This window comes from Nerophis lumbriciformis, linkage group LG11 (assembly GCF_033978685.3).
Source record: "Nerophis lumbriciformis linkage group LG11, RoL_Nlum_v2.1, whole genome shotgun sequence".
In the NCBI taxonomy this organism is placed as follows: Eukaryota; Metazoa; Chordata; class Actinopteri; order Syngnathiformes; family Syngnathidae; genus Nerophis; species Nerophis lumbriciformis.
The window spans coordinates 6,662,668-6,685,827 of NC_084558.2; the positions used below are offsets into that span (position 1 = coordinate 6,662,668).

The window sequence follows — 23,160 nt, forward strand, 5'->3', positions numbered from 1 at the left end:
ATACAATTTTGCTGCGCTTGTTGAGGGATGACAGGTCTGGACGGTATATGATAAGCAGTTTCTCTTTCAAGCATAGGTTGCATCTTTTATTACCACTATTGTAAGGTGTGGTGGATGCAAGAATTTGCCATGTTATTGAATATTCAACATTATTGTCTTTGAGGTCCCAAATGTGTTTGCTGAGTTCTGTGGTATTCCGCAGGTTTTGGTTCCTGAAAGAAGCCTTGTGATTGTTCCATCTGGTTTTAAACTCTCCCTCGGTTAATCCTACATATGTGTCGGATGTGTTAATGTCCTTGCGTGTTACCTTAGATTGGTAGACAACTGATGTTTGTAAGCACCCCCCGTTGAGAGGGCAATCAGGTTTCTTGCGGCAGTTACAGCCTTTTTTGGTTTTGGGGTCGCTCTGTCCGGGGGCCGACGGCTCATTTGCAATTGTTTTGTTGTGGTTTGAGATGATTTGTCGTATATTGTTCATACAGCTGTAGCTCAATTTAATGTTGTTCTTGTTGAATACTTTTCTTAGGCTGTTGCTTTTGGGAAAGTGTTTGTCAATCAGAGTGAGGAATTTGTGGCCAATGTTAGTTGAGACGTTTTTGCTGTATGGGGGGTTGTACCAGATGATGTTGTTTCGTTTTCTGTTCTTTTTTGGTTGGTTTCCAGGCGTGGGTTCATAGGTGAGGGTGAAATTGTATCCGCTTTCATCAAGGGCTTTTTGGTACGGGGGGGTTGTTTGGTCAAATTCAGCTTTGCTAGATGACAGCATCGATAGCCTTTTATTAATTCCGGTAGGTATTCTTTTCGTGGTGGTGGGCGGGTGGTTGCTGTCATGGTGCACGTATTGGAGTGTTGTGTTGGATTTCGTGAATGGTTGGTAGCTGTTATTTCTCAGGTTGAAAGTGACGTCGAGGAAGTTGACGGTTTGCTTGTTGGCTTCAATCGTGATCCGTAGGCCGTTCTCTTTGAAAATTTGGCATATGCGCTTCTTGGTATTCTCGCTGCTAAACTAAACTAAACTAGAACTAAATGATTTTGAGAACGACATGCTCAAAATGATACAATCAGTCAAATTCAAGCCAGTCCGCAACCCACTCCTCACCAAGCTGAAAAATGACAAGGAGCGCATCAAGAAAGTAAACAACCTCATCATAGCTGCCGATAAAACCACAAACTTCTACAGAATGGACATACCAGAACACCACACCTTACTGGACAGAAGCATCACCAAATCATACAAAAAAGCGCAACCCAACACCTTACAGAACATCCACCTGGAAAATAAAAGGATCGCGGCTGAACTGGACATTGAGGACAGGGTGGACGCCACAGCCAACAAGGAAGCCTTCATCACATTGAAGGACCACAAACCCAACTTCGCAAATAACCCAACATGCCGACTAATAAACCCAACTAAATCTGAAATAGGAAAAATCAGCAAAATAATCCTGGACAGAGTCAACACAAAAATCAAGGACAAAACACCACTCAACCAATGGAGAAATACAGCAGCAGTAATCAAATGGTTCAACAACATCCAAGACAAACAGCACAACTTTATCTCCTTTGATATCGAGGAATTTTACCCTTCCATCACGCAAGACCTACTGACTCAAGCACTAGACTTCGCCTCAGACTACGACTCAATCACAGGCAACGAAAGAAACATCATCATCCACGCAAAAAACTCCATTCTCATCCACAACAGTACACCATGGCAAAAAAAGAACAATGCAACATTTGACGTCACTATGGGAAGTTTTGACGGAGCAGAAACGTGTGAACTCGTTGGGAGTTTCCTCCTCTCCCAGCTCGCTAGCCTCAATCTGAACCTTGGTATTTACCGTGATGACGGACTGGCAGTGTGTCGCGCCTCGCCAAGGAGCAGCGAGAATACCAAGAAGCGCATATGCCAAATTTTCAAAGAGAACGGCCTACGGATCACGATTGAAGCCAACAAGCAAACCGTCAACTTCCTTGACGTCACTTTCAACCTGAGAAATAACAGCTACCAACCATTCACGAAACCCAACACAACACTCCAATACGTGCACCATGACAGCAACCACCTACCCACCACCACGAAAAGAATACCTACCGGAATCAATAAAAGGCTATCGATGCTGTCATCTAGCAAAGCTGAATTTGACCAAGCAACCCCCCGTACCAAAAAGCCCTTGATGAAAGCGGGTACAATTTCACCCTCACCTATGAACCCACGCCAGGAAACCAGCCAAAAAAGAACAGAAAACGAAACGACATCATCTGGTACAACCCCCCATACAGCAAAAACGTCTCAACTAACATTGGACACAAATTCCTCAATCTGATTGACAAACACTTTCCCAAAGACAACACCCTAAGAAAAGTATTCAACAAGAACAACATTAAATTGAGCTACAGCTGCATGAACAATATACGACAAATCATCTCAAACCACAACAAAACAATTGCAAATGAGCCGTCGGCCCCCAGACAGAGCGACTCCAAAACCAACAAAGACTGTAACTGTCGAAAGAAACCTGATTGCCCTCTCAACGGGGGGTGCTTACAAACATCAGTTGTCTACCAATCTAAGGTAATACGCAAGGACATTAACACATCCGACACATATGTAGGATTAACCGAGGGAGAATTCAAAACCAGATGGAACAATCACAAGGCTTCTTTCAGGAACCAAAACCTGCGAAATACCACAGAACTCAGCAAACACATTTGGGACCTCAAAGACAATAATGTTGAATATTCAATAACATGGCAAATTCTTGCATCCAGCACACCTTACAATAGTGGTAATAAAAGATGCAACCTATGCTTGAAAGAGAAACTGTTTATTATTTACCGTCCAGACCTGGCATCCCTCAACAAGCGCAGCGAAATTGTCACAGCATGCCGCCATAGACGGAAACACCTCCTAGGTAACACATGAGCCAATCACCACGCCCCTAGGCCAGCCTGTACCCACCCACTCTGTGCCCTATATAAACCATGGTATGCGAATGCTCCTATATATATATATATATATATATATACATACACATATGTATATATATATACACATATATCAGGTAATATGTGTGTTTGTATATACACATATATATATACATGCATATATACATATACATATATAGTTATTTTACATGCTTTCGGCTCCTGGACAAATTTTTCAGCCCAATGCGGCCCACAAATCAAAAAGATTGGGCCCCCCTGCTCTAGAGACTGACATTTGAGTAACAAGTATCCCAGCTATTAGTTGTCGTAACAAATGTCACAGTGAACCCCGTAAGATCCGACCAAAACATCTGGTCTTACTCGCTGGCATTAGCTTATAGCTAGATATGGACATAACTTTGTTTTCCAACCATGGGAAAAAAGAAAGTGAGTGTGAAGGACAGCGCTGAGAAGAAGAAGTGGATAATATTCATTGAATTAAAGAAATAAATCATTAAAAACAAGACGTGTTGCCAAATTGGTGAAGCAATTAGAGCATAGCACTGCTAGTCTGCACCATACTGAAGCAAAATTAATCTAACACCGGCCTAGGATGTTAAAATAATATTTAAAAGGCGAAAATGTATCTATGAAAATATGGCGAAGCTGCTGATAGTGTGTTTGACGGAGAAGCAACTGGACGGCGAAACCGTAGAAATCCACTCTCCAAGGTAAATGTAGTACATTATTATTACATTACTTCATAAAACTACTGTAGTTAGATTGTTTTTATACAATATTTATTATCAAAAAGTTATTTTTTCTTTTTAAAAGGCATGTTAAAATGGTGCTGTTTGGGGGGCGGGGGGGGGGGGGGGGGCGACCAATTAATTGATTTAAATTCATTTCAATGGGAGACGTTGATTTGAGTTACAAGTGTTTTGAGTTAAGAGCTCTGTCACAGAACCAATTAAGATGGTAAATTGAGGTACGACGTGTGTCATGACCTGTATAGCAGGTCATTCCTTGTTTTGTCTTGTTCTGGTTTTCTTCTACTTTGCTTATATTTACTTCTTGTTTCCTGGTTAGCGCTCTCATTTTGTTTCCACTTCCTGTTCTGTCCTTGGTTGCTCGCAGTAACTTCACGTCTGCTTGCTAGTTTTTTTGTGCACCTGCGAGTGATTAAGGATTATCTTTTTCACCTGCCGCTAATGACTGCTTTAGGAATATATAAAGCAGGCTTAGGTGGCGTTGGATCATTGTTAAAGCCAGTGTCGGGACTAACGCGTTACTGAGAAACTGAGAGGATCTGAGTGTGTTTTATTGGAGAGCTGCAGAAAAGGCGACGAAGAAGAGGCGCGCTGCTCTGTGTGTGGGTGTGGGGCGGGGGGTCGTGTCTGTATTTACTAACAAGACATGGCAGAGACAAAGTCGAGTTTCTTAACATGGAGATATTCTCACTACTTTTCTTTTGTCGACCACAAAGAAAAGAACATTTTAGTTAAATGTAAGTTGTCTTGGATCAAAGATCCTATACTAGCAATTCAAATCTGCTGAAACAGCTACAAAAGCAACATGCTTCGACGAAGCTAGTAAAGAGAGACACACTTCACTTCCTAACCAACAGTGGCTGGATTTTAACGAGGCACTGCACACTGAAGGTACACACACTCTGTCAATGATCTTATATACTCTTTCATTCTAGACTTCTAGAGTGTTTGATTATCACATCACTCTAAATGTATAGACTATAAAGTTCACAAACATAAAGAGGGATCCTAGTGGGCCAGGCCAATCTTTCCTTATCTCCAAACTAAAACTGGGGAAATGTGTAGAGTGATTTTATTTCAGAAAAAAACACCTGGTTAGGCTTTGTGTATGTAGTGTGTGCCTTCCTTGGTTTACAGCTATGTTGTTATTATGCTGTTTGTTACTTATGTATGTTATTTCAAATAGTTTTGTCAATTTGTTCTGGTCTGAAATAAATTGGCCCTTTGTAACATACCCTTGTCTTTGTGTGTTGTACGTAGAGCACATTGCTTAGCAGAGTTCAGTGATGCAAATGCATGTCAAGTTCATCAACAGATTGTATTATTCTCCAGTGCAATAACAGTACTAAAATTAAGGCTAAAAGGGCATTAAAGCGGGCCTTAAAAAAAAAAGAAAATATATATAAGTAACTAAATAGTTACTTTTCACAGTAACGCATTACTTTTTGGTGTAAGTAACTGAGTTAGTAACTGAGTTACTTTTGAAATAAAGTAACTAGTAACTGTAACTAGTTACTGGTTTTCAGTAATCAACCCAACACTGGTTAAAGCTATCATCAGTAGTAGTTGAAATTCTAGTTGTTGTATTTATTTTTGTACATTAAATACTCATTTACTTGCATGCTGCCTGCTGTCGACCACGACGACAAACGGATCCCATTTTGATGCATGTTTTGTACTCAAATGAATTGTTGGAAAAAAGATTGTTCACTTTTTGTATTTTTTTTTTTTTGCAAAATAACAATTTTAACAAAACCTTCCTAACTCAACTCGGGTTGGGATTCAAACCCAGTAGCACTGCCTTTCAAGTAAACCACTAACGCTGTGTGCCATAGGAGCCAGTGGTACTACAAAGGAAAATTTGCCATTTTATTATTATCAGTGACGAAGCAGGAAGTGGCTAGGAATACATGTCGTACAATTTTGCGGGGGTCGCGGGGGAGACTGGGGAGCACGCTTAATCAGTATCATGCTTCAAAACCGCTTTGAAAAGCAAAACGTGCTCTTTGTAATCATTAATCCTGACTTTCTCATTTTGATAAAAAATTTAAAAAAAATCTGCATAAATTGTTTTATTCATTTTTATTTTGTCGGTTAAAGTTTTTTGAATTTGAATTTTATATTTACTGAGTTGAGTCCTTCTATATGTCAGTATCAAATGGTTCAAGTCGGTCAAAAAATGTGTAATTTAAATAAGAATAAAAACTTAATTTAAGGCAAAGTAATGCACTTTGCATCGTTTCTGTTATTGTTTGTTGTACATTGATCTATATTTCTGTTTCTACCTTTTCTTTATTGTTAATAAGGATACATTGTTATGCAGAGATGTACTTATAACATTTTTATAGACATGCTTCAAAACCGCTTTGAAAAGCAAAACGTGCTCATGTAATCATTAATCCTGACTTTTTCATTTTGATTTGAAAAAAGAAAAATCAGCATAAATTGTTTTATTCATTTTTATTTTGTCGATTAAAATTTTTTGAATTTGAATTTATTATTTACTGAGTTGATTCCTTCTATATTTCAGTATCAAATGGTTGAAGTCGGTCTAAAAATGTTTCACTTAAATAAGAATAAAAACTAAATTTAAGGCAAATTAGTGCACTTTGCATCGTTTCTGTTATTGTTTGTTGTACATTTATCTATATTTCTGTTTCTACCTTTTCTTTATTGTTAAAAAGGATACATTGTTATGCAGAGATGTACTTATAACATGTTTATAGACAAATTATACTATTTAGAGTTACGGCAGAGAGGTTGGGTGGGGTTCGCGCAAAATGTTTCCTTCTTCTTGGGTGGACGCCACAGAAAACAAGTGAGAAGCTCTTCACTAGAATCACTTCATTAAAATAGTGTTTTGTTTTCCTATATTCAAACACAGTGGTACTGTTCAAACTGTGTAATGTTACAACGGCCAAAAATATCAAATATGCCTGTCAAATAAAACCTCTGCCTCGTCTTTAGCGAATACTTAGGCCTACTACGCTACTGTATTTTAATGCTGGTCCATGGTGGTACTTGGTGAAAAAAGTTTGAGAACCACTCAACCAAAGTGTTCAACTATGACAAAAAGCGGTGTAGTTTTTCATCTGGGCAAGGGTGTGGGTTCCCTTCCACATAAGACTAGCGCAGACCTGGGCAAATTAAGGCCCGTTAAGCTTTCCAATGTGGCCCGCCGGACATTCCAAAATAATTTTTTTTTGATCTTTTAGATGGAAACTGTAGCTGGCATTATGATGTGCAGTGGTGTTTTCAAATGACCGAAAGTCTTGAACTATACAAAGTATTTCAGTGGTTGGAATCTGCGCTTTTGCGTGATATACTAGTTACCAGAGGTGGGTAGTAACGCGCTACATTTACTCCGTTACATCTACTTGAGTAACTTTTGGGATAAATTGTACTTCTAAGAGTAGTTTTAATGCAACATACTTTTACTTTTACTTGAGTATATTTATAGAGAAAAAACGCTACTTTTACTCCGCTACTTTTATCTACATTCAGCTCGCTACTCGCTACTAATTTTTATCGATCTGTTAATGCACGCTTTGTTTGTTTTGGTCTGTCAGACAGACCTTCATAGTGCCTGCGTTTCAACAAATACAGTCACTGGTGACGTTCACTCCATTCCACCAATCAGATGCAGTCACTGGTGACGTTGGACCAATCAAACAGAGCCAGGCGGTCACATGACCTGACTTAAACAAGTTGAAAAACTTATTGGGGTGTTACCATTTAGTGGTCAATTGTACGGAATATGTACTGTACTGTGCAATCTACTAATAAAAGTTCCAATCAATCAATCAAAAGTGTGAAGGAAAAAAGACCCTTTTTTATTTCAACCGTACATCCCGTCAAAAGCCTAAAGACTGACTGCACAGTTCCTGTCTTCACAATAAAAGTGCCGCTCCATTGCGCCTGCGCTTTCAAAACAAGAGTCTCCGAAAGCCAGCGCAAACAAGCTAGCAAGCTACGGAGTTTGCCGCCAATGTATTTCTTGTAAAGTGTATAAAAACGAATATGGAAGCTGGACAAATAAGATGCCAAAAACCAACCACTTTCATGTGGTATTAGACAGAAAGGAGGAACTTTTTTTCTCCTCCATTTGAAAACGTGGACGCTATCAGCACTACTGTCTGATTACAATCAACGCAAGTCATCAGAATCAGGTAATACACCAACTTATATTCTTGTCTTCATGAAAGAAAGGAATCTATATGTGTTAAACATGCATGTATATTCATTAAAACACCTTTAACATGTAAACAAAAACGGCAAAATAAATAAATATAAATTATATACTGTATATATATATATATATATGTGTATATATATATATATATATATATATATGTATATATATAAATGTGTGTATATATATATATATATATATATATATATATATATATATATATGTGTGTGTATATATACATGTGTGTATGTATATATATATATATATATATATATATATGTGTGTGTGTGTATATATATATATATATATATATATATATATATATATATATATATATATATATATATATATATATGATATGTGTGTGTATGTTACTCATCAGTTACTCAGTACTTGAGTAGTTTTTTCACAACATACTTTTTACTTTTACTCAAGTAAATATTTGGGTGACTACTCCTTACTTTTACTTAAGTAATACATCTCTAAAGTAACAGTACTCTTACTTGAGTACAATTTCTGGCTACTCTACCCACCTCTGCTAGTTACTATGGTAATCTAATTAGTTATTATGGTAATCTAATTAGCTACTATAGTAATGTACGTCACAGCAGCTCAGATGAGGCACCAAGCAGTGTGGGCGTGGTTTGTTTCCACAGAGTGTCAGCCTGAAATGCGGGTGTCAAGGACAGACACGGAAGGAGATATTTACAACAAAGTTCTGAAGCTTAGTGATATCTCAGATGTATCAGATTGTAGGTGGGGTTTTTTTTTATCCCTTGCGTTCATATTTTGCTGTGTTTGTCGCATTTTTGTTGTGTTTCGCTTGATTGTAAAATGTGTCGATCGAGAGGGGGCGTGACGTTCATATGCTGTCAATATTCAGTGTTTTATCGTTCGTAGTTAATATTGTAAATCCCACATTCTTTATTTTCATATACATTCTGGGTGTAAAAAAAAATTAAAATTCCATTCCGTTTAAGGCGGTCTGTCATAACGTTTTTAGCATTCAATCAGACATTATTGTGAGGTTTTGTATTAGTGTTCCTAAAAAGAGATATACCGGGCCCCAGATACATTTTTTTTCTCTAAATTTGGCCCCCCCGAGGCAAAATAATTGTCTAGGCCTGGTCTAGTGGGAAAGAAGCCATAGAGAAGAGCGCAGCACCTCCACAAGGCCTTGACACACCCTGACAATGATGACACAACCAAAGTGCATGCGAGCTGCAGACGGGATGAGCATGTTGAGGAAAGAAGTGGCCACGATAGCAAAGCCAAACACTCTGAAGAAAAGAGGAAGAAAGAAATTAGGATGCGTAAGAGAAGATTGTAGTCCAATAAATGGCACTGACCTGTTGGCAGCAAACTTCTGACAGATGAACCCTCCTGGAATTTGTGTGACTATGTATCCCCAGAAGAAGGAGCCATGGATCATGCCCACCGTTTCTGGATCCCAGTCGAACTGAGCTTTCTGTCAAGACGCGGCAAGATAAGTCACTTTGGAAGAGAAAACACTCGGCGCACCTGCGACTCACCACTATGACCTCCTTGTCGTCCCTGTAGACGGTGTGGCTGTTGACCATGCTGACGATGGCCACGCCCAGGTTGCACCTGATGCCGAATGAGATGCAGAAGCCGATGCCGGAAAGGATGGCGATGATGTAGCGGCGGGGCAGGCCGCAGCACGTGCAGTCCACCACAGGCAACTCCTTCTCTTCCACCATCTCCGGCCGACCCTCGGCTGACAGCTCGATGGTCTCGCCATTTTCCTGCTTCTTCTCTAGAGCGCTGGGATAAAAGATGGGTTGGAAATGGATATAAAATGTTACATAATAATCATTTACTTACAGCAGGGGTCCCCAAACTTTTTGACTCGGGGGCCGCATTGGGTTAGAAAAAAAAACATGTATATATATATATATATATATATATATATATATATATATATATATATATACAGTCATGGCCAAAAATATTGGCACCCCTGCATTTCTGTCAGATAATGCACCACTTCTCCCAGAAAATTGTTGAAATTACAAATGCTTTGGTATTCACATGTTTATTTCTTTTGTTTGTATTTGAACAACACAAAAAAAAAAAAAAAAAAAGCCAATTTAGTCCAGTCCATTTTTGGAGGTCTGAGTAAAATAATATCAGATTTGGCTTGTTTAGGTTTTATACATGTGACCATGACTGTATTATATACAGTATATACATTATATATATATATATATATATATATATATATATATATATATATATATATATATATATATATATATATATATATATATATATATATATATATATTCCGAGCGCGATGATGTCACGTTATCGATGGGAAATTGCATTTTTAGTCGGGGGGCGGGCTTAAGGGGGGAGGAGTATATTTATAGCTAGAATTCACTGAAATTCAAGTATTTCTTATATATATATATATATATATATATATATATATATATATATATATATATATACATATATATGTATGTGTGGGGAAAAAAATCACAAGACTATTTCATCTCTACAGGCCTGTTTCATGAGGGGGGTACCCTCAATCGTCAGGAGATTTTAATGGGAGCATTCGCATACCATGGTTTATATAGGGCACAGAGTGGGTGGGTACAGGCTGGCCTAGGGGCGTGGTGATTGGTTCATGTGTTACCTAGGAGGTGTTTCCGTCTATGGCGGCATGTTGTTACAATTTCGCTGCGCTTGTTGAGGGATGACAGGTCTGGACGGTAGATAATAAACAGTTTCTCTTTCAAGCATAGGTTGCATCTTTTATTACCACTATTGTAAGGTGTGCTGGATGCAAGAATTTGCCATGTTATTGAATATTCAACATTATTGTCTTTGAGGTCCCAAATGTGTTTGCTGAGTTCTGTGGTATTTCGCAGGTTTTTGTTCCTGAAAGAAGCCTTGTGGTTGTTCCATCTGGTTTTGAATTCACCCTCGGTTAATCCTACATATGTGTCGGATGTGTTAATGTCCTTGCGTATTACCTTAGATTGGTAGACAACTGATGTTTGTAAGCATCCCCCGTTGAGGGGGCAATTTGTAAGCATCCCCCTCAACAGGGGATGCTTACAAACATCAGTTGTCTACCAATCTAAGGTAATACGCAAGGACATTAACACATCCGACACATATGTAGGATTAACCGAGGGTGAATTCAAAACCAGATGGAACAACCACAAGGCTTCTTTCAGGAACAAAAACCTGCGAAATACCACAGAACTCAGCAAACACATTTGGGACCTCAAAGACAATAATGTTGAATATTCAATAACATGGCAAATTCTTGCATCCAGCACACCTTACAATAGTGGTAATAAAAGATGCAACCTATGCTTGAAAGAGAAACTGTTTATTATCTACCGTCCAGACCTGGCATCCCTCAACAAGCGCAGCGAAATTGTAACAACATGCCGCCATAGACGGAAACACCTCCTAGGTAACACATGAACCAATCACCACGCCCCTAGGCCAGCCTGTACCCACCCACTCTGTGCCCTATATAAACCATGGTATGCGAATGCTCCCATTAAAATCTCCTGACGATTGAGGGTACCCCCCTCATGAAACAGGCCTGTAGAGATGAAATAGTCTTGTGATTTTTTTTCCCCACACATACATATATTGCGCTCTACTACGGTATCGAGCACTATTTTTTGGATAACCTTATTAAGACATATATATACATATATATATATATGTATATGTATATGTATATATATATATATATATATATATATATATATATATATGTATATATATATATATATATATATATATATATATATATATATATATATATATATATATATGTATGTATTTTATTATATATATATAGATACATATAAATAAAATAAATACTTGAATTTCAGTGTTCATTTATTTACACATATACACACATAACACTCCTCTCTATCTATTGTTGTATTTGAAAGTGCAATGCTTTGGAGCCAGTAGCACAGCCTTTGAAGGAGCATAGTTATGTGCAGTGTAATATTCTGGGTTGGAGCCAGGCGAGGTGACGAAGTTACGTCTCTTTACTTCATACTTCAGAACCGACTCCCACACTTGCCGTCAGGGTGCGCAATACAACGTAAACCGTTGGCCAACCAAAAAGTAACCACAGAACACTATAGTGTTCTGTGGTTACTTTTTGGCCAAGCCGACGTGACGACAGGCTGTCCTCACTCAGGTCCGCACGGACCTGGAGGGGGCGTGCCTTAAGTCCGGCTGGAAATCGGGAGAAATTCGGGAGAATGAGTGTCCCGGGAGATTTTCGGGAGAGGCAGTGAAATTCGGGAGTCTACCGGAAAATTCCGGAGGGTTGGCAAGTATGCCTGTATGTCATGTGCATAAAGCCTTTCAACAATAAAGTTAATCTGTAACTTAAAACTTCATATTTCAAATTTCCGTTCATAAAAATGAAAACCAACCCTTTAATGTCGTAGAAGCATGTACGTGTTCAGTCTGTAAACAAAAACAGTCAATTCCAGTCATGAAAAACCTATTTTGTGACAATATTATACTTACAGTCGTGGTCAAAAGTTTACATACACTTGTAAAGAACATAATGTCATGGCTGTCTTGAGTTTTCAATAATTTCTACAACTCTTATTTTTGAAACAACAATTGAGCTGTTTGGCCACAATACACAGCAATATGTTTGGAGGAGAAAAGGTGAGGCCTTTAATCCCAGGAACACCAAGCCTACCATCAAGCATGGTGGTGGTTGTATTATACTCTGGGCCTGTTTTGCTGCCAATGGAACTGGTGCTTTACAGAGAGTAAATGGGACAATGAAAAAGGCGGATTACCTCCAAATTCTTCAGGACAACCTAAAATCATCAGCCTGGAGGTTGGGTCTTGGGCGCAGTTGGGTGTTCCAACAGGACAATGACCCCAAACACACGTCAAAATTGGTAAAGGAATGGCTATATCAGGCTAGAATTAAGGTTTTAGAATGGCCTTCCCAAAGTCTTGACTTAAACGTGTAGACAATGCTGAAGAAACAAGTCCATGTCAGAAAACCAACACATTTACTGAGCTGCAACAATTTTGTCAAGAGGAGTGGTCAAAAATTCAACCAGAAGCTTGTGGATGGCTACCAAAAGTGCCTTATTGCAGTGAAACTTGCCAAGGGACATGTAAGCAAATATTAACATTGCTGTATGTATACTTTTGACCCAGCAGATTTGCTCACATTTCCAGTAGACCCATAATAAATTCATAAAAGAACCAAACTTCATGAATGTTTTTTGTGACCAACAAGTATGTGCTCCAATCACTCTATCACAAAAAAATAAGAGTTGTAGAAATTATTGGAAACTCAAAACAGCCACGACATTATGTTCTTCACAAGTATGTAAACTTTTGACCACGACTGTATACAGGTAAAAGCCAGTAAATTAGAATATTTTGAAAAACTTGATTTATTTCAGTAATTGCATTCAAAAGGTGTAACTTGTACATTATATTTATTCATTGCACACAGACTGATGCATTCAAATGTTTATTTCATTTAATTTTGATGATTTGAAGTGGCAACAAATGAAAATCCAAAATTCCGTGTGTCACAAAATTAGAATATTACTTAAGGCTAATACCAAAAAGGGATTTTTAGAAATGTTGGCCAACTGAAAAGTATGAAAATGAAAAATATGAGCATGTACAATACTCAATACTTGGTTGGAGCTCCTTTTGCCTCAATTGCTGCGTTAATGCGGCGTGGCATGGAGTCGATGAGTTTCTGGCACTGCTCAGGTGTTATGAGAGCCCAGGTTGCTCTGATAGTGGCCTTCAACTCTTCTGCGTTTTTGGGTCTGGCATTCTGCATCTTCCTTTTCACAATACCCCACAGATTTTCTATGGGGCTAAGGTCAGGGGAGTTGGCGGGCCAATTTAGAACAGAAATACCATGGTCCGTAAACCAGGCACGGGTAGATTTTGCGCTGTGTGCAGGCGCCAAGTCCTGTTGGAACTTGAAATCTCCATCTCCATAGAGCAGGTCAGCAGCAGGAAGCATGAAGTGCTCTAAAACTTGCTGGTAGACGGCTGCGTTGACCCTGGATCTCAGGAAACAGAGTGGACCGACACCAGCTGGACTGCTGCTGAGTGGTCCAAAGTCATATTTTCTGACGTAAGCAAATTTTGCATTTCCTTTGGAAATCGAGGTCCCAGAGTCTGGAGGAAGACAGGAGAGGCACAGGATCCACGTTGCCTGAAGTCTAGTGTAAAGTTTCCACCATCAGTGATGGTTTGGGGTGCCATGTCATCTGCTGGTGTCGGTCCACTCTGTTTCCTGAGATCCAGGGTCAACGCAGCCGTCTACCAGCAAGTTTTAGAGCACTTCATGCTTCCTGCTGCTGACCTGCTCTATGGAGATGGAGATTTCAAGTTCCAACAGGACTTGGCGCCTGCACACAGCGCAAAATCTACCCGTGCCTGGTTTACGGACCATGGTATTTCTGTTCTAAATTGGCCCGCCAACTCCCCTGACCTTAGCCCCATAGAAAATCTGTGGGGTATTGTGAAAAGGAAGATGCAGAATGCCAGACCCAAAAACGCAGAAGAGTTGAAGGCCACTATCAGAGCAACCTGGGCTCTCATAACACCTGAGCAGTGCCAGAAACTCATCGACTCCATGCCACGCCGCATTAACGCAGTAATTGAGGCAAAAGGAGCTCCAACCAAGTATTGAGTATTGTACATGCTCATATTTTTCATTTTCATACTTTTCAGTTGGCCAACATTTCTAAAAATCCCTTTTTTGTATTAGCCTTAAGTAATATTCTAATTTTGTGACACACGGAATTTTGGATTTTCATTTGTTGCCACTTCAAATCATCAAAATTAAATGAAATAAACATTTGAATGCATCAGTCTGTGTGCAATGAATAAATATAATGTACAAGTTACACCTTTTGAATGCAATTACTGAAATAAATCAAGTTTTTCAAAATATTCTAATTTACTGGCTTTTACCTGTATATTATTAGTATAAATGCAATGATGTCAATTTTTTATTAATGTTGTTGAAATGTTTCTTATTGAACAACTTTTAGTTTCCCCGGTGAACACAGAAGTCATGGCCATAGCCTGAAAGAAACAGACTATGGGCGGCGAGACTCGATTGGTAGAGGCTTCCTGGTTCGATTCCTGCTTCCGCCATCCTAGTCACTGCCGTTGTGTCCTTGGGAAAGACACTTGACCACCCACACTGTTTTAAATGTAGCTTATAGATGTAGATAATGGCTTTCATTCTGTAAAACGCTTTGAGTCGCTAGAGAAAAGCGCTATATAAATATAATTCACTTGACAAATGAATAAAGAGTGTGTGTATTTAAAGACACCACGCAGGACCTCACTAAAAGAAAATGCCTCTGTGCAAACGTCCTAAGATTTGCCCCTTGCTGATTCAGCACTAACTTCCTGTCTACTCACGGTGTTTGCATCTTATTTTAGCATTCTGTTTTGCACAGCAGCAGTTGTCACCCGGCTGCTTGTGGAGCAATGCGGTGTGGGGAAAAGACAACAACATTGCGGCGTCATTGAGAAGTGCAGAACAATCTATAAATGATGCAACCATGCCTCGGAGACAAATTAGAGCATAGGTCAAAAAAAACTCATGGCCCGTGGGCCACATCTGGCCTGCCACATCATTTCATGTGGCCCCCAAACGGCTGGAAATAAAATGCGTCAATAAAGAACCTTTTCTTTTCTGACTAAATGTATTCATTTTCTCCAATTTGACATAAAAAACATATGTACTGCATAAAAGTGCACACATTTTAAACTTCATTATTATCTAATATTGCAACAAAAAGGATGTTTTTTTTTTTAACAACCTTGCTCAAATTTCACAGACATGTGCTACTAAGTCCTCTAAATGTTTGTACTAAATGTTGTGCGTGCGTGCGTGCGTGTGTGTGCTTCTGTCAAAATACCCTATAGTTGCTGTCATGTTTGTGTGATCATGTTTTGTTTGGCCATGTGCTTTTTGGATTTTGTCAGTTCCTGTTTTTTCACTCCCCGTTTTGTTTCCATGACAACCCATTAGTTGTCACCTGTCCTCATGTCACGCACCTGATTCATTTGCACTCACGCACCTGTTGTTAATCATGTCTGTGTTATTTAAGCTTTTCATTTTCTGTTGGTCGGCCTGGGGACATCACATTTATGCTCTGCACTCTTGACACGCTGCTTACTCTGTCCAGGTCATAGTTCATGCTGCTCTTTTCCTGCCACGTACGTTTTTTGTTTATTCAAGCCACTGTTTTGTACCTCCGCTGTGAGCGCTTTTTGTTTGTTCCTTTTTTTGTTCCTTTTTAGTTAGTTTTGTTTTATTAGCCAAGTTTGTTCCCCGCCTTGTGCGCGCCTTTTGTTTATACTTTTTATAATCTATTATTAAATCATGTATTTAACTTCACGCTAGCGATGGGTTGATGAGGCGTCATGAAGCGTTTCGACACATTGCAAAACTGTATTGATACTGTGTCGATACTGTGTCACTAAATACTGACATCTGCTGGACATTAAAAATCCCTACAGGCAACCTATGGACCGACTCAACTGACACTGATTTTATGACCTAGTACATCCATCCATTTTTTACCGCTTATAGTGGTTCCCAAATGGGAGTACACGCACCCCTGGGGGTACTTGAAGGTATGCCAAGGGGTACGTGAGATTTTTTTTAAATATTCTAAAAATAGCAACAATTCAAAAATCCTTTATAAATATATTTATTGAATAATACTTCAACAAAATATGAATGTAAGTTCATAAACTCAGTGAAGCACAAGCTCAGGTTTGTCACTAAAATGTCTATCAAAAAGAACTGTAAAAAGAAATGCAACAATGCAATATTCAGTGTTGACAGCTACATTTTTTGTGGACATGTTCCATAAATATTGATGTTAAAGATTTTTGAATTTTTTTTGTGAAGAAATGTTTAGAATTAAGTTCATGAATCCAGATGGATCTCTAATACAATCCCCAAAGAGGGCACTTTAAGTTGATGATTACTTCTATGTGTAGAAATCTTTATTTATAATTGAATCACTTGTTTATTTTTCAACACGTTTTTAGTTATTTTTATATCTTTTTTTCCAAATAGTTCAAGAAAGACCACTACAAATGAGCAATATTTTGCACTGTTATACAATTTAATAAATCAGAAACTGATGACATAGTGCTGTATTTTACTTCATCTTTTTTTTTTCAACCAAAAATGCTTTGCTCTGATTAATAATAATAATAATAATAATAACTGGGATTTATATAGCGCTTTTCTAAGTACCCAAAGTCGCTTTACATGTAGAACCCATCAATCATTCACACCTGGTGGTGGTAAGCTAGTTTCATAGCCACAGCTGCCCTGGGGAAGACTGATGGAAGCGTGGCTGCAATTTGCGCCAACGGCCCCTCCGACCACCACCTATCATTCAATTCACCGGTGTGAGTGGCACCGGGGGAAAAGGGTGAAGTGTCCCGCCCAAGGACACAACGGCAGCGATTTTTTTTTTGGGATGGTAAGAGGCGGGGAGCGAACCTGCAACACTCAGGTTTGTGGCACGGTTGCTCTACCCACTACGCCATGCCGCCCCAGGGGGTACTTGAATTAAAAAAAAATTCACAGGGGGTACATTGCTGGAAAAAAAGTTGAGAACCACTGACCTAGTATATACAATAATATAAACCAAGTCATTGTATTTCATTTAGGATTATTTCATAACTTCATTTAAATAAAAATATTTTTTTTGTCTTTTTTAGATACAGTCAATAAATAATGTGAACATGTATCATAACATGGAAATCTAAGAGAACGTGTTGTGAATGAGGATGCTTGTGGACCTGGAAATGATTTTTTTTTTTTTTTTTACTCATTTTTATTTAAAAAAAACAAAACAATTTTTCCAACGTATTCAATTTTAGGCGCTTTCTCTTCTTAGTTATTATTTCTCCGGCTGTAGAAAAGACCCGCTCACAGGGCACAGAGGAGGCGTCAGTGCGACACAGTTCGCGTATCGGTCACGTGACCAAAACAGCTCATGGTCGGTCACGTGACTTTCTAAAAGCGGTACGCGCACCGACACAGGGTTTCGCTCTATGAGCTCGACGCATGCGCCGATACATCGGTGTTGCCGGACCCATCACTACTTCACGCCATGTCTGGTCCAAATCCTTTGCACCATGGGAAAACAAACCACGCCATAGTCCTATTCTTGACAGTTGCAGTGTGTTTTGTAAAGGGAATTCGATGGAGAGAACTGTGTGTCTTTTAGAAGCAATAAATCATTTTTTTTTTTTTTTTTTTTTTTTTTACAAACACATATAATGGATTTTTTTTTTTTTTTTTTTTTTTTTTTTTTTTTATATGTCCTGTCCAGCTTCTCAGGCAAATCATATAGTTGATGTAGATGCCCATGTCGGCTGTTCAGATTTACTTTACAAAAGAGAAGTGTAGGATACTTCTCTTGTTGCCTTATTTGTATTTGACTTTATTAAATGTATTTATATTATCATTTAGTGCAGCCGGGCCGGAGCAGGAGGGGATAGAAAGAGAAAAAAAAAGAAGACAGAGGGGGAAATTGTGGGGACAAGAGGGGGATTAGACAGAGAGACAAAAACAACAACAGCAAACAACAACAACAACAACAATAGAGCAACATCAGCAAATATGACATGTACAAATATGATGGTAAAAGTAATAGCAAATAAGCAGTTAGCGAAAAATAAAAAATAATACAGAAATGACAATGAGCATTATTACACTACAAATGGATCAATACAAATACCAATAGAAATGGCGCTATTGATAATGAACAATACCAATAATTTACCTTTATTATCAACAATACAGTTGTTTAAATACATATAATGGATTTTAAATAGAAAAAAATCTTCTTATTGTTACCTTTTTTTTTTTCTTTTTTAGTTAGGCCTCAACCTCTATCTTGTGGGCGAGGTATCCCCAGAATATGTCAAAAGCCTTATTCATCAAATTTGTATTAAAATATTATTTCCTGAGGGAACTCTCCTGAAGGAATCAATAAAGTACTATATTAATTTTTTTTATTTTTTTTTATTGATTGGCAACACTACATTGACCCTAGTGTGTGAATGTTGTCCGTCTGTGTTGGCCCTGTGATGAAATGGCGACTTGTCCAGGGTGTACACCGCCTTCCACCCGAATGCAGCTGAGATAGGCTCCAGCACCCCCCGCCACCCCGAACGAGACAAGGGGTAGAAAATGCATAGGTGGATGGATTGTCATGCTCATATGGTCACGCCCCATCCCAAACTGACTCATAAAAAGGTGTCTAGCATATTGTTCGGAGGAGGCCCCGCCCACGAGATTAAAGTTGAGTCTTGAATGGGAGGGAAGCATCAGACTGAAAGGCGACTTGGACGACAGAAAGGAAAGAAGAAAAGGGAGGGGCTCTGTGGGGTCATATTATTAGGAACACCGCACTTTTACATTGAAAAGACATTATCGAAATTTAGACGCATGAGCAATAATGCAACCAAAATTAAAAGATGTATAATCCCCCCAAAAATGGCATCCATACAACTAAAAAATATTTGCAGGAAAAAAAAATGGATTTGTTACAAAAAAAAAAATTGTAACCAAAACATTTTTTTGTTAAATTTGTATTTTGTGGGTGTTTGTAAATAATTGTTTTGGTTTCAAATCCATTATTTTTGTCTGCTAACTCACTGTTTGTCTGCAAATATTTTTTGTTTGCAAATTCATTATCTGTTTGCTATTTTTTTCTGTTTGCAAATATTTTTTGTTTGCAAATTAATTATCTGTTTGCTATTGTGTTCTGTTTGCAAATAGATTTTTGTTTGCGAATCCATCATTTGAGTTTGCAAATCCATTAATTTGTTTGCAAAAAAATGTGGGGTTTCCAAAGCCTTTATTTTTGTTTGCAAATACCGTTTTATTTGCAAATTCATCATTTTTGTTAGTAAATATTTTTTGGGCCACATTCATAATTTTTGGTTGCAAATTCATAATTTTTGTTGGCAAATATATTTATTTCAAGTCCATTAATTGTGTTTGCAAATATTTATTGTTTGCAAATATCTTTTTGGGGGAGATGCAAATCCATTATTTTTGTGTGCAGTATGTTTTTGTTTGCAATTATCTTTTTTAGGATGCAAATCCATTATATATAGTTGTTATTGGTTTTTTTTTTACAAATATTTGCTTTGGTTATAAATCTATTTTTGTTTGGGTGCATGTAAAGACACACATTTATCTATAGAATTGGGTTGTGTGAGAAATTACAAGTCAGTCCATTTTATGGTGCAAAGCCTTTGGGGTTTAATAAGAGCGCCACCATGTGGTGTGTTTGTCATAAAAATGAAAGCACCACGTGACTGTACACGACAAAGTCTACCAAGTCAAATTCCTTTAGCGTTAAACATACTTATTCTGATTCTAATATGATTCAGGGGACACTTCATTAGGGACACAATCTGACGACATGCTAATGTTTACTTTTGAGTCATACTGCTGGTAAATGGTGTCGAGAAGTACAGTATGTAAGTAAGATCATTCGATCATTAGAAACACCTCAAAGGGTCATGTAGTGCAATTCTACACCACCAGGGGCATCATTTGTGATATTTTCTCTTGTAGAATAAGAGACGCCTGATAAAGTGGGCGGATTTATAAACCACAACCAGCAGTAGAAATAACTACAACTCAACATCAAACACACAAGCTCTTTCAGCACAAGTCAGTCAGGATTCTTGCTTTCATTGATGCTGATCAAGTATTAATAGAGTCTCAAGCTTCAATTATTCATATCTCGACGTCCCTTGAACTATTTTTGGCTTTCTCGTCATTCTTTTTGCCTTTGCCTTTTCTTTTTTAAACCATCAACTCCTCTGACGCACACGCAGTCTTGCAACAGCTTGCAGTTTATTTCTCCTATAAATAGTCCATATATACAAACCCCGTTTCCATGTGAGTTGGGAATTTGTGTTAGATGTAAATATAAACGGAATACAATGATTTGCAAATCATTTCAACCCATATTCAGTTGAATATGCTACAAAGACAACATATTTGATGTTCAAACTGATAAACATTTTTATTTTTTTTGCAAATAATCATTAACTTTAGAATTTGATGCCAGCAACACGTGACAAAGAAGTTGGGAAAGGTGGCAATAAATACTGATAAAGTTGAGGAATGCTCATCAAACACTTATTTGGAACATCCCACAGGTGTGCAGGCTAATTGGGAACAGGTGGGTGCCATGATTGGGTACATATACATTCACTGTACAAACACATATACACATTCTGTACATATACAAGTACATATGCATACTTACACTCATGCACATAATCACGTTTCATCAAACATATATTAACGTTGTTGCCCTAGGGTAAACTGGGTGTAACACATGGCACACTGACAAAGCTTAACCTATTGTGACTATAACAATCTACAAGGTTAATGTAGGTTGCTTCTCTTTCTCCCCCTCCATTTTTCTGCATTCTTTCGTATCTCAAGTTATCATTACGTATATGTATTGTTGCATTTAAACAACTGTATTGTTGATAATAAAGGTAAATTATTGGTATTGTTCATTATCAATAGCGCCATTTCTATTGGTATTTGTATTGATCCATTTGTAGTGTAATAATGCTCATTGTCATTTCTGTATTATTTTTCGCTAACTGCTTATTTGCTATTACTTTTACCATCATATTTGTACATGTCATATTTGCTGATGTTGCTCTATTGTTGTTGTTGTTGTTGTTGTTTGCTGTTGTTGTTTTTGTCTCTCTGTCTAATCCCCCTCTTGTCCCCACAATTTCCCCCTCTGTCTTCTTTTTTTTTCTCTTTCTATCCCCTCCTGCTCCGGCCCGGCTGCACTAAATGATAATATAAATACATTTAATAAAGTCAAATACAAATAAGGCAACAAGAGAAGTATCCTACACTTCTCTTTTGTAAAGTAAATCTGAACAGCCGACATGGGCATCTACATCAACTATATGATTTGCCTGAGAAGCTGGACAGGACACAAAAAAAATAAAAAATAAAAAATAAAAAATAAAAAAAATAAAAATGATTGGGTATAAAAACAGCTTCCCAAAAAATGCTCAGTCTTTCACAAGAAAGGATGGGGCGAGGTACACCCCTTTGTCCACAACTGCGTGAGCAAATTGTCAAACAGTTTAAGAACAACGTTTCTCAAAGTGCAATTGCAAGAAATTTAGGGATTTCAACATCTACGGTCCATAATATCATCAAAAGGTTCAGAGAATCTGGAGAAATCACTCCACGTAAGCAGCATGGCTGGAAACCAACATTGAATGACCGTGACCTTCGATCCCTCAGACGGCACTGTATCAAAAACCGACATCAATCTCTAAAGGATATCACCACATGGGCTCAGGAACACTTCAGAAAACCACTGTCACTAAATACAGTTTGTCGCTACATCTGTAAGTGCAAGTTAAAGCTCTACTATGCAAAGCGAAAGCCATTTATCAACGACATCCAGAAACGCCGCCAACTTCTCTGGGCCCGAGATCATCTAAGATGGACTTATGCAAAGTGGAAAAGTGTTCTGTGGTCTGACGAGTCCACATTTCAAATTGTTTTTGGAAATATTCGACATCGTGTCATCCGTACCAAAGGGGAAGCGAACCATCCAGACTGTTATCGACGCAAAGTTCAAAAGCCAGCATCTGTGATGGTATGGGGGTGCATTAGTGCCCAAGGCATGGGTAACTTACACATCTGTGAAGGCACCATTAATGCTGAAAGGTACATACAGGTTTTGGAACAACATATGCTGCCATCCAAGCGCCGTCTTTTTGATGGACGCCCCTGCTTATTTCAGCAAGACAATGCCAAGCCACATTCAGCACGTGTTTCAACAGCGTGGCTTCGTAAAAAAAAGAGTGCGGGTACTTTCCTGGCCCGCCTGCGGTCCAGACCTGTCTCCCATTGAAAATGTGTGGCGCATTATGAAGCGGAAAATACGACAGCGGTGACCCCGGACTGTTAAACGACTGAAGCTCTACATAAAACAAGAATGGGAACGAATTCCACTTTCAAAGCTTCAACAATTAGTTTTCTCAGTTCCCAATCGTTTATTGAGTGTTGTTAAAAGAAAAGGTGATGTAACACAGTGGTGAACATGCCCTTTCCCAACTACTTTGGCACGTGTTGCAGCCATGAAATTCTAAGTTAATTATTATTTGCAAAAAAAAAAAAAA

At 38.3% G+C, this 23,160-nt stretch overlaps 1 protein-coding gene across 2 annotated transcripts in view; it reads right to left on the reverse strand.

Moving 5' to 3' along the window:
* Positions 1-23,160, reverse strand: part of LOC133610862 (vesicular glutamate transporter 1-like) — a 51,914-nt gene that overhangs the window by 20,589 nt on the left and 8,165 nt on the right. For both annotated transcript variants that reach the window (XM_061967566.1, XM_061967565.1), the window contains 3 exons: positions 9,423-9,675; positions 9,240-9,358; positions 9,056-9,170 (listed from right to left, as the gene is read on the reverse strand). In XM_061967566.1, coding sequence (XP_061823550.1) covers positions 9,056-9,170; positions 9,240-9,358; positions 9,423-9,675 — 487 coding nt within the window. The remainder of the gene's footprint in view (positions 1-9,055; positions 9,171-9,239; positions 9,359-9,422; positions 9,676-23,160) is intronic.